This window comes from Perissodus microlepis, chromosome 14 (assembly GCF_051167445.1).
Source record: "Perissodus microlepis isolate ML-2025 ecotype Zambia chromosome 14, ASM5116744v1, whole genome shotgun sequence".
Classification (NCBI taxonomy): Eukaryota; Metazoa; Chordata; class Actinopteri; order Cichliformes; family Cichlidae; genus Perissodus; species Perissodus microlepis.
In genome coordinates this window covers 3589301-3602741 of record NC_140474.1, presented here as the reverse complement: position 1 = coordinate 3602741, position 13441 = coordinate 3589301, and the positions used below count along the sequence as shown (strand labels likewise).

Genomic DNA, 13441 nt, shown 5'->3' with positions numbered 1-13441 from the left:
TATCACTCTCATCCACGACTGCAAAACATTTGGTTAATGACGGGTCCTCTTTCTAAGTGAGGAGACGGGGGGCTGCTGGCTCAGGAGCAGGCTCAGCTACCTCTCGAGCCAGTTCCTTGGCATCGTGGCCCGCCTCCTCCATGCAGGGCATCACATCCTTTTCCAAAATAGAGCCAGCCACTGACTCTGACAAGTCAACTTCCTCAGGAGTCTTCGTGACCTCAGGGATGAGATAAATGTGTTTATATATGTGTTTGTATATATATGTGTATATGTGTGTGTGTGTGTGTGTATGTGTATGTATATGTACGTATATATGTAAATATATATGTACACACACACACACACACACACACACATGCTGAGAAACAGGAACAGAAACAATTATGGGTTGTCAAGCCCTTGCATGAGACATGCCACTGACAGAAAGAAAAGTTTGCTGACATCACGAAGTCTTGTTAGTGGCTACAAAAGGCTTCCTTAAATGGCAGCACAGAAGCTCTGATAATGGCAGCACAAGAACTGGCCCCAGGCACCAGATTCATAGTCTGTTTTTGAGTCCTAAACTTTGTATCTGCCATCATCTCGGGCTCTTGACAGTAGAAATCAGTCAACTCAAAAACAGGAAAGTACTTTAAACTTCACAGGGTTGTAATGTTTTGTCTGCAGCTACACATTTAGGTGACTTTGCTTTTTCATTTCTGCTGTTAACTTTTTTTTAACAAAACAACAAAAAATGATACAGTAAGAACCGCATACTGCTATAGTTCCTGTGGGGTCCTGTAATTTCAGATAATTTCACTCACCAAAACAGCAGATAGATGGTCCAAAGGAGTAGAATGGTGATGATGACAGAAGTGATATACATCAACTGTTTAATTTTCAGAACACAAGGCCCCTGATGATTTTGATCGTTTTTCATTTTAGCTCAAATTAGTTTTGGTCCAGGTCATGAAACCTGTACAAGCAAAAGAGAGTGAACAATTTTTATCTTGTCCTCGAGCAACTGCTTCTTTAATACGTTTGCTCTAACTGTCTGTCTAACTCATCTGCTGCATGACCTGAGCAGAGGAAAATTGAAAAAATAAAAAAATCTTCTTATCTTTCAGAATGTGGGTCTCCTGCTCAACTCAGCGAGCTATACCAGCACCTCAAAGTTTAATTCATGTTTTAATCCTTGTTCTGGTCCACATTTGGGTGACCTTCAGAACTGAAACTTAAGTGTAAGGACAACACTAGTTTTGTTTTGAGAGTGAAGTGGCTGTGTCATGCTACAGTAATTTCAACCACAGACCGAAGGCTTCTCATATCCTCCATTGTGCTGTGTATACACAGTATGTCACTATATGTGTGCATATGTCACATTATTACTTCTTTTTGGTGTATCACACAGCTCGAGCTTAAAGACAGAGCAGTGAATGCTTTAACCTACCATAATTAGGGGGCAAACTCTCAGACTACGTTTATATGCATACAAACACAGTTAACTGTAATAGTAGGCAATTACCATAACTGTTAATGCAGGGTAGCTGTGGCAAATATTTTCTTTGAATGGTGCTCTAATAATTTTTTAAAGCGCTGTATAAAAACAAAGTTGTTTTTTTTTTAAAGTTGGCTGTAAATAATTAAATCGGGTAATTTATTTTACTGTTATCACTGCTATCACTCGTCATGAAAAGTGTGTCAGTGCAAGAGCTCTACAAATGCCCGTGCACTTTCTATAAGTACACGTGCAGTAACAATTGCCACCAGCGGATGTATTTCTCAGTTTCTGATAGATGAGAAGACCATAAAACAATAAAGCGAAAATTAAATTATTTCTTATTAGTTTGTGAGGTTACTCAAAAAGTATCGTACTGAACTTGTCCAGCATTCAGCAAAAGGAAGAATATGTGTCTGGCGTAACTACATCCTCATTCTAGCCCATTACCCGTTTTTCCGTGCAACCAGAAGCTACTAAAGAAAGTTATTCACTTTCATTATTCACAGCTATGAACATTATTCACGACAATTTCTTGATCATATTTCATGTATATTTTATTTATTATTTGATTATTTCAATATTTTCGATTATGTTTTTAAATTACTTTAACGATCCTACATTACAGTCGTTTAATCAGATTAATCAGGTTAATACACGAATTATTCAAAACAGTATATTGAACCACATGCAAATATGGGCAATCATAATAAACAAATAATATTCCTTAATTAAATAATGAAGACGTTACTTACCTTTGTAATGCCGATTATTTAAAATCCGGTGAAAAAATCTTCCCGTTCAGCAGGTTAAGCATGAGACGTTTATCAGAAGTAAACGGATCACACTCAGATTCCGTCAGAGCTGCTGACGCCGCTTTATGATTAACAGATGCGGAAGAAAAATCGCTTAATTTTCTTCTGGAGCAGAAGTGTCTTTTCGTTGGGTGCGTGTCCGTTAGCTCGTTGTTTTAGTTTGCATACAGGGAGGAAGGCGGATGGGTGAGACACCCTGAGTATTTTAAGGGTAAAAAACAAACCTCAGAATTCTAGTTGAAGTCCTTTTTTTTTTTTTTAGCTTTTATTGTGACAATAGTTTATATCATAGCACAGAGCGAAAAACTCATCTGCTCCCACCTGATGTGATGTTATGGCGATATTTAGTTTTACTAGTAGGTGGCAGTGGCGGCTCAGACAAACGGGTGACTGGCAAAATGATCCCTTACAAAAGTAATGCTGTTGTGCTGTGTTTCTGGTGAGAGCAGTAGGCTATACGAGCACTACATACATTTATGTAAAGCTGATACTTAGTTAAAGTAACATGTTTGGAGTGTAATTCTTGTTTATAAGGCGTTTAATGTGACCAAATAAGAGAGTTGATTCAGGTTATCTGTGGGTTTGTGCCCTAGCTAAGTGATGTTAGTCTCCTGCATTAGACTGCGTAACCATGTTGTTCCATCAGAAAAATAATAGAAAACAATTAGCTGATTTCAGTTAAAGTTATAAGAAATGGTTTGATAAACCAGCCAGTACATCTTATGTTGTGTATTGTTTCCTGGTTTATTGTCTGTCATTTACTCTGTTTACTGAGGGCTGATTACTAAAGGTCCATTACGTAACCCCTCACAAAAGTAACACAGGCCACTTATTGTAATGGAAGCCATCAGTAACACAGAACTGCTCTTTTGCTGCGTTTCAGAGCAATAAACCTCAATGTGCACCTGGATGAACCTTGTCTTCCTTCTGTGTGTAACAGGAAGTCCAATCTCCAGTTGAATTAATCTTGTATTAACCGGACAATGAATCAATTAATGAATTGTTTATTTTCCTAAATAAAGACATGCATTATTATTTTTATAGATTTTTTAGACATTTATTTTATAGGGGTAAATTTAGCCTAATGTCAGACTCACACAAAAATGCGTCAGTGCAAATAGACTGTTCTGAACCCTTTATTTAACATGGGCCCATGGAGTCAAGAACTTCTGATTTGAGGCTCTGTTTTTCACAGGAGCTACAGTATCCAGTCTGATATGTAGTGAGGAGCAGGCACGTGCAAGGGGGGAGCAGAGGGGGCTTGGGGCCCCAAGTGCTCTTTTCTTGAGGAGCTTAAACTTTTTTATTTTTATATTTTTAAATGTGTGTTTTGCATATGGAATCCTGCCTGTGTACAGCGCACACTATAGTCCAGGGGTGGGCAACTCCAGGCCTCAAGTGCCGGTGTCTTGAAGGTTTTAGATGTGTTCTTGATCCATCGCAGCTGATTTAAATGGCTAAATGACCTCCCCAACATGCCTTGAAGTTCTCCAGAGGCCTGGTAATGAACTAATCATTTGATTCAGGTGTGTTGACCCAGGGTGATATCTAAAACCTGCAGGACACCGGCACTTGAGGCCTGGAGTTGCCCACCCCTGCTATAGTCTATAACAACTGACGAACTGAAACAAATGAGGGTGCTGTGTGTGCAACAGCGTGACAAACATTACCTGTCCTTTTATCAACTGCACAAGTAGTGGTCGTCATAGCTGCTATAGCTGACTGGGTAAGAGTGTCACAAGGGTGTCTGTTGCTCTGTCCACCTTTTTACGGAACATATAAAGTAAGTTACAGGGCTTTTCCCTGCATTTATGGAGGGCCTTTATATCTCTAAAATCAATCTAATATACATATCCACATAGTTATGGATTATTATAATTATGATATTCAAAAAAAGCAAACTGTATTTCAAAGAAAATATATTAATAAACAGATTATATTAGATTTATATTTCAAATATGATAAAATGGATAAAATGCTGATTTTACAGCAGCACAGTTATTGTGTCTCTAGTCTATGTCCAGTTTAAACATTTAATAAGCTTTCTGCCTGCACAGAGTGGATAGTCAAACAAATTGAACCATCATAAATACGTTATATTATATATATTACATTTTTAAAATTGTCATTACTTTATTCTTATAGCACTAGGAATAATTAAAAAGGGAAGGGTTCTGGATCACCACCATGATGCACACTTTTGGCCATAGTATATACAGTATTCTGGAGAAGGTATAAAATGCCACGTTATGTGTGTGTGTGTGTGTGTGTGTGTTTTACATGTATAGATTTTTAAAACATTTTTACAAATTATTACTCATGATATAACATTGTGCAGAAATGCCTCATAAGGAGAGGAGGGAGAAACGGCTACAAAAGGAGGTGTGTGAGGCAGTGGATCCCTCACCAGCTGGATTAAAAAGAGCACAGGTAACAATAACACATGTACCAGTTGTTGCATTGCAGAGGTATTCAAGGATAAAAATAATAATAAAAATAATTGCAATGTTTGGGTTCTATAACATTTTTCTATCATTACTTTATCATGCAAAAGTTGTTAAATGTGGATAATTAAATAATAGATTAATGCAATAGCAAATTGTGCCGTGTTCTCAGATAAACAGCAAGTGAAGAGTGATAGCTCAGATGAGGAGATGGAAGGAGGAAGTGACGTAACGACTGAGTCACAGGCAGAGCCTAGAGAGAATGTAGAGGAAAGGGCAAGCCAGGAGAAAGAGACTGGAGTGAGAGAGTCAGAGAGTGAGTCAGAGCCCAGAGAGGAGGAGAGTGAAGCCAGTGAAGCCATAGGACATTCTCAGACCTACTTGGGCTTGCACACCCAACTGATCCTGCCCATGTCAAGCAATTCCACATACAGTATGATGAGGCAATGTCTGTTCAATGTTCAATGTTCAATGTCTGATAACATTGGACCCTGCCAATCAGTACTGTCATCATATCTGAAGAATGAAGAGGGACAATCATTTCAAAAGAAGTGGTATGAGAATAATCCATGGGTAGAGTATTCTCCAAGTGCTGATGCTATGTTTTGTTTCAGCTGCCGTCTTTTCTTAGATGATGAAAAGTACACAAGTCGCAAAACCTGGAAAACGGAAGGGTTACAGGCAGCTTTTGAAGTAGCTGACCAAGTGTCACAAGCTGAAAAGGACAAAGAGAGAGAAACAGAGAAACTTTGTCTCGTTTGATAGCCATTACTCTCTACCTAGCAAGACATGTTATGCCTTTAAGGGGAGATTATGAGACCTTGTCAAGCCAAAATCGAGGAAATTTCTTAGAGTTAGTCGAGTTGTTCACCAAGTATGACAGTGTAATTAAATTACACTTAATGCCATTAAAGAGAGACAGTGACCTGGAAAAAGACCTCTTGTCTCACTCCTCTCACAACAGAAGTCAGAACAACATAATCAAATCTTTGGCCACATCAGTAAGACATGTCATCCTAACAGAAATAAAAGAGTGTGAAATCTTTTCTATATTGATGGATGAAACCACAGATGTGTCGCACTCCGAGCAGGTTTCCTTTTCTTGTCAGATATGTGCACAACATTGAAATCCAGGAGCGCTTCCTTCAGGTGTTTAATGTGGAGTCAACAACTGGAGATGCTCTTGAAAAGCTAGTAATGGCTCTACTGAAAGAAAATAATATGAAGATTGACAACATCCAGGGTCAAGGTTGTGATGGGGCTACAAACATGAGCAGGCGCTTTAAGGGACTTCAGTCAAGAATACAAAAAAAATTCAAAGGCCTTATATGTCCACTGTCAGGCACATTGCCTTAATCTGGTTTTGGTAGAGAGTGCAAAGTCAAATGTGTTTTGTGAGCTTTTTCAACCCAGTTGAAAAGCTTCACAATTTTGTGAACAACACTCTGCATTCATTAAAATGCAGAAGTTGTACCCTGTACCACCCAGTGTCTGCAGAAGCTGAGAAACTGCCCTCAAGACAATGAGGAAGATCCTCCCAGCTGTCATGCAGTTTTTGGAGGAAATACTACCCACAGACTCTGCAGCAGGTGATGCAATGATCCTTCTCAAAAGCATCAATTTTGAATTCATCCTGTGTCTAGAGATCACCTGTCCCATCTTCTGAGTGACTAGGGATGGGTATCGTTTAGGTTTTATCTGATACCAGTACCAAACCGGTACTTTTGAAACGGTGCCGGTGCTTAAAAGGTGCTTGAACCGGTGCTTAAATAATGGAGAACACACACTTTGTCCAAAAACCTCTCATGTTCAGCTGTTTTTTGTAAAAAGATAACAATGTTAGCCTTTTCTGCAGCTATAGGGGATATATGGTATCACTCTTGGCTGGAAGTAGTGCTTAAACAATGGAGAAAAAAACACAAACTTTGTCCAAAAACCTCTCATGTTTAACTGTTTTCCACTTTTTCTTTGGTCATTTTAGCCTTTTTGGCCAGGGTGAAGGGAGCATCTGCCATCAAACAAGAAGACAGCCGCATGTAACTACAACGGTGTTTGCTAGTTCACCTTACATGCATTAATTTAATAACGTGGTTAGCCTACTCAACGTAAATTACACACCAACAACATTAAGCTACTCACGCAGAGAAGAACGGCGGCTGCTGCCATCATCATCCGTCATCATTTCTGCTACACTGGCAGGGCTAGGGGCCAGGACTCTCGTCTTCGGGTTCTTGGGGGATGTTGCTAACTCCGGGTCCGATAACAGGCACCACACCCGCAGTAGATGTGCACGGAGTGAGGTCTTGCAGCAAGTTATCAAATACGGCGCATTTCTCGGCTTTTAACAAAATGCTATACGTCGCCAGGTGTTTCATCAGATTCGAGGTGTTACTTCCTTTGCACAGTATCACCTTAAAGCACTTGTTGCAGGCTGCTGAGTTTGCATGTTTTGCTGTGAAATACAGCCAGACTTTTGACCGCTTGGCCTTGGGCATTTTTAATCTGTAGCTCTGCTCTAAAAGAACGTACGTACCTGGGCCCGCCTACTATCCTTGGAAAGGTAAAATGATTGGCTAGAATTCAAAGTGTATGACATCTCAGGGAAATAAAGGAACGAAATAAAGCACCGAAATGTGCGCTGCTTTTCGGTCTGGTTACTACCGTTTATGTCAGAACCGGTGCCATCATGGCACCGGACACCGGTACCCATTCCTACGAGTGACTGCTACTGCATCTGATGGACACCCATCGCGTAAAACATGGGCTATGTTTGCTTTGCATTGTCATTGTCCACACCTGATGACAGTGATATATGTCCATGATTCTTCGTGAGTGTGGGTTGTTGTTATTCAGCCTGGTTCTACGTGCCCCCTTTTTAACTTTGAACACCTGCCCCTTCAGACATCTCTGCATGGCCCTGGTGAGGAGGCAAAATTGTTGATAAGGTAATTGACCTCTGTTGGAGTAGCGTTCAGGTAGCTGCTCTGCTCTGTGTTGGTACAGGGCATTGAAGATGATAACAGTGGATGGATTATATTCTTAAACTTAGTTACAGCACTTTCAGAAAGACATCTACTGTTGGGTTTAAGTCAACCCTGCTGGTAAATAGAACCTGTTACTGAAAGCAACCACGCAGACACTAGTGTACTTTTCACTTGCAAGGAGAGCGTTTGGAGAGCAGTGTTGTCTTTCGCCTGTCCAAGCAGCTCCGACTCCTCTGCGTCCACCTCACTCTTTTATTGGTAACAGATGTTAAACACAATTCAGTTAATCACGTGACAGTTTTAAGCAGGCATGTATAAGCACAGTGTGTGTGTTTAGAATAGAATAGAATAGAATAATCCCATAAATTGTCCCACAAGGGGAAATTTGGGTGTAACAGCAGCAAGAAAAAAGAACACATATACAAACAAACAGTACACAAGACACAGAACAGAAACATACACAATTTTGTTTGTGTGTGTGTGTGTGTGACTTCTTGTCACCATTTATGCCGAGTGTGAGCGTCTTTCTGAACTATAAAAAGAGGTACTTGCAATGGTCCTATCTCAAATGAACATTTAAAGGTGTGAAGACTTGCACTTTAGTTGAACAGGAACGTCAGGCTTCTAAAGCTATAAGGGGAAATTATAGCATTGAGGCTGCTTCCTGTCTGCACAAAGCTACATTAGTATTTTAATCAGCACAGATACAAGCAATGGAACTAAAGCTGATCTAGCTCTTTCTACACAATGACAACCATATTAGGACACATAAAAGCAGTGGTTGTATATATCTTAGCACAAATGACAATCTTAAATTATTAATTCTGACATCTACTGTGACGAACTCTACTCCCCACTGCTGTGTAATCAATTACTGTAGATTTAAATGTTATCAGGAAATGATCCGACAGGAGAGGGTTTTCAGGAAAAACTGTTAAATGTTCAGTTTGTATGCCATATGTTAAAACAAGCTCTAGAGTGTGATTAGAGTGGTGGGTGGGTTCGTTTACATTTTGAGAGAAGCCAGTTGAGTCTAATAACAGATTAATGCCATGTTGAGGCTGTCATTTTTAGCATCTACATGGATGTTGAAATCACCCACAATAATTATTTTATCTGAGCTGAGCACTAAATCAGATAAAAGGTCTGAGAAATCAGACAGAAACTCTGTGTAAGGCCCAGGTGGACAATAGATGATAAGAAGTAAGACTGGTGGACAAGGCTAAGCATCAGGCTTTCAAATGAATTAAAAGTCTGTCTGGGTCTTTGATTGATTAATAGGCTGGTGTGAAAAATTGCTGCCACACTGCTGGCATGTGCTTCAAGGTTTCTGATGTTGATTCATTTAAACTAACATAATCATCCTGTTGCAATCAGGTTCCTTTAAGGCAGAGTAAATCTATTTGTTGATCAATTATTAACTCATGTACTAACAGAGACTTGGAAGAGAGAGACTTAATGTTTAATAATCCACATTTCACTGTTTTACTCTTTGGTGCAGATTTGGATTGTTCTTTATTTGTGATTTTTTTTTTTGTGTGTGTCTGTTTAAGCCGTTTTTTGACAGTTTTTACTTGTTGTTGTTTTTTTTTTTTATCTGTTTGGGAGCTGACACAGTCTCTATGGCGAAGGGGTTGGGGTTGGGGGGGGTTAACAGAAGGAGAGAAGCTGCAGAGAGGCATGTAAGACTGCAACTCTGCTTCCTGGCCCTGCGCAGGGGTGGATCTCAGGTAGGTTCAGGAGTCTCATGTCTGTGAAGGTTCTCAGTCATCCAGGTAATCGTAGTCTAAGGAGCTTGAAAAGAAAAGCGTCTGGACTTCTTTGAGTTGCTTGAAGACGTTTCACCTCTCATCCGAGAAGCTTCTTCAGTTCTAGGGTCAAATGGTGGAGAGTCCCAGATTTAAACCCTGTGGGAGTAACCCCCCAAGAGGGACAATGGACCCCCTAATGGGAGGAGCCTTATGGAAATTCCAGCCACCAACCACGGACCATGACATATAATACAAACCACTGCAGTGCAGTACCTGTAAAACCTACAGTGTGATCTAATCACTCTAATAGGATATTATGGTCAACAGTATCGAACGCTGCACTGAGGTCTAGCAGGACAAGCACAGAGATGAGTCCACTGTCAGAGGCCATAAGAAGATCATTTGTAACCTTCACTAAAGCTGTTTCTGTGCTGTGATGAGCTCTGAAACCTGACTGAAACTCTTCAAATAAACCATTCCTCTGCAGATGATCTGTTAGCTGTTTGACAACTACTCTTAAAAGGATGTTTGATATGAAAGGAAGGTTGGAGATTGGCCTATAAATAGCTAAGACTGCTGGGTCTAGAGATGCTTTTTGAGTAAACTATACTACTACTTTAACTACAGCCAGCTTGAAGGCCTGTGGTACATAGCCGATTATTAGAGATAGGTTGATCATATTTAAGATTGAAGCATTAATTAATGGCAGGACTTCTTTGAGCAGTTTTGTAGGAATGGGGTCTAAAAGACACGTTGATGGTTTGGAGGAAGTAATTATTGAAGTTAACTCAGAAAGATCAATTGGAGAAAAAGAGTCTAACTTAACATCAATGGTACTAAGAGTAGCTGTAGATAATATTACATCTGTGGGATGATTATTGGTAATTTTTTCTCTAATGATTAAAATTTTGTCTGTGAAGAAGTTCATGAAGTCATTACTAGTTAACGTTAAAGGGATGGTTGGCTCAACAGAGCTCTGACTTTTGTCAGCCTGGCTACAGTGCTGAAGAGAAACCTAGGGTTGTTCAATTGTCTTCAATTGGTGATGAATAGTAAGATGTTCTGGCTTTGCGGAGGGCTTTCTTATAAAGCAACAAACTATTTCTCCAGGCTAAATGATGATCCTCTAAATTTGTGACACGCCATTTCCTCTCCAGCTTACGAGTTATCTGCTTTAGGCTAAGTGTTTGAGAATTATACCACGGAGTCAGGTACTTCTGATTTGAGGCCTTATTTTTCACAGGAGCTACAGTATCCAGACTCATATGTACAGTCGTGGCCAAAAGTTTTGAGAATGACACAAATATTAGTTTTCACAAAGTTTGCTGCTACAGATCTCACAGAAACAACGGAGATCTTTGTCTCCGTTGTTTCTGTGATGTACTGAAATATAATAATGAGCACTTCATACGTTTCAAAGGCTTTTATTGACAATTACATGACATTTATGCAGAGAGTCAGTATTTGCAGTGTTGGCCCTTCTTTTTCAGGACCTCTGCAATTCGACTGGGCATGCTCTCAATCAACTTCTGGGCCAAATCCTGACTGATAGCAACCCATTCTTTCATAAGCACTTCTTGGAGTTTGTCAGAATTGGTGGGTTTTTGTTCGTCCACCCATCTCTTGAGGATTGACCACAAGTTCTCAATGGGATTAAGATCTGGGGCCCAAAATTTCAACGTTTTGTTCTCCGAGCCACTTAGTTATCACTTTTGCCTTATGGCACGGTGCTCCATCGTGCTGGAAAATGCATTGTTCTTCACCAAACTGTTGTTGGATTGTTGGAAGAAGTTGCTGTTGGAGGGTGTTTTGGTACCATTCTTTATTCATGGCTATGTTTTTGGGCAAAATTGTGAGTGAGCCCACTCCGTTGGATGAGAAGCAACCCCACACATGAATGGTCTCAGGATTCTTCACTGTTGGCATGACACAGGACTGATGGTAGCGCTCACCTTTTCTTCTCCGGACAAGCCTTTTTCCAGATGCCCCAAACAATCGGAAAGAGGCTTCATCGGGAATATGACTTTGCCCCAGTCCTCAGCAGTCCACTCACCATACTTTCTGCAGAAGATCAATCTGTCCCTGATGTTTTTTTTGGAGAGAAGTTCTTTGCTGCCCTTCTTGACCCCAGGCCATTTTCCAACAGTCTTCGCCTCACTGTGCATGCAGATGCACTCACACCTGCCTACTGCCATTTCTGAGCAAGCTCTGCCCTGGTGGCACTCTTTAGGAGACGATCCTGGCGCTTGCTGGACTGTCTTGGATGCCCTGAAGCCTTCTTAACAAGAATTGAACCTCTTATCTTGAAGTTCTTGATGATCCTATCAATTGTTGATTTAGGTGCAATCTTAGTAGCCACAATATCCTTGCCTGTGAAGCCATTTTTATGCAACGCAATAATGGCTGCACGCATTTCTTTTGTTATGAATTCAAATATTGGGGATGGATACAAGAGGAAAAACCACAATAACAACACTGGTCCGGCCGGGTTGAGTCAAACGATGATTTTAATGATCACACGCGTGGGAGATGGACAGCGTACGCAGACAGCATCAGATCTCAAAATGGTGGAGCATTGATCAAACTCTTATAGCCTCTAGTGGCCCCCACCTAATCATAAAAGCCTAAACATTCACATTCTTTCTCTCACACAGTGCCTAAGCTACGACCTTGGCTCCCTGTTTATCTGCTCCTGCTGAGATGGGGCAGAAAACTCCAGTATGTTCTGTTCTCTTCTAATCAGACAAATAAGGCGATGACTTCCTGCGAACAGTATTTCTCATAACTCAGCAGTATAATAAATCATAAAACAATATCATTCATTCACAATAAACCATAAACCAGCAGTCTAATGTAATGCAACTCAGCTTAACAAATGCAATAGTTATCACCGTCTTCTAATTCAGGAGAATAATGCAAACTAAAACTACATAATAATTCACCATCTTTAATTAAGGGTCTAACATGGCATAAAATAATATTATAATCTGACACTCCCCCTTTTGTGCTCTTTAGAATAAAGAGCACACCTACACCCTGTAGTCCAATGCGGCCGGGTTCATTTCTTCTTACGCCTGAGGCCCTTTGTCCCCCTGTTGGGCGAACCATATGTGAGATGACCTCTGTGTTTGCGCAGTCCAGGTGCAAGAAGAACTATTATTCCAACAGTAGCAGGTACAGATGACACTCCCCAGTTCTCCCACAGCTTTATTTTGGTGCTACCTTATACCCTTCAGACGTACTCAGACTAGAACCTCTGTCCGAGGAGCTTTTAGCCTTTATTTTATTGCTGCAGCCACCAGTGTCTTCCAGTTGGGTGATCCACTGCTCTTCTTTCTTTAACCTCAGGGGTTAGACAACCCTTCAGTCGTTGCACAGATCAGGGGATTATTCTGCCCCGATGTCAAACAACAATCTGTGTATCCTCGGGTCCTGTGTATCCCGTGTATTCCCCAGAAAAAGGAACAGGAACGTGTCCCCCTTTTGCCCAAGAGCCTCTCGAACCTCGTTGGTCTGGTGTTCCTGGATCTCCGCCAACCCATTCATGGTTATTGCTGTGTTTATGGGATCCATCCTTTTGAGGTGACTAATCAGAGCCCAAACGCCATGACACTTGGACCCAGTTGGTGTCTCGGCAGTCACTGTGTCTGCCTCTGCTGCGAAGGATCCTCGTATATCTGTGACCTCGTCTGGTGTCTGTTCCTTTCTCTGTAAGAGACAGAAAACCAAAACACCTCTCTGCCTAGCCCTAATAATCTACTGTTGTTATCTACTGACCTTCTGGTGATTCAGAATTGGTTTAGAATATTCAGAATGTCCCAGGGACTTATTCTAATCATATCCTACATGTGTGTAAGCGTGTTTGCATTTAGCCCTCTGCACTCAAAGTCAATACCTGCAATATATCAGTCCGGACCATCACGCCGGACGAAGCTTATGACCTTCAAAAGACCAAGTGCCAACTCCT

The 13441-nt window shown here is 40.7% G+C and overlaps 1 protein-coding gene across 2 annotated transcripts in view; it reads right to left on the bottom strand.

Moving 5' to 3' along the window:
• The window catches only part of LOC146372866 (uncharacterized), a 39240-nt gene extending 36788 nt beyond the window's left edge, over positions 1–2452 (bottom strand). The window contains exons 1-2 of one of the 2 annotated variants that reach the window (XM_084950636.1): positions 2236–2452; positions 807–958 (exon numbers count right to left, since the gene is read on the bottom strand). In XM_084950636.1, coding sequence (XP_084806762.1) covers positions 807–922 — 116 coding nt within the window. In that variant the 5' untranslated portion in view covers positions 923–958; positions 2236–2452. The other variant, XM_084950637.1, reaches the window with a different exon arrangement.
• Positions 2453–13441: the final 10989 nt, after the last annotated feature.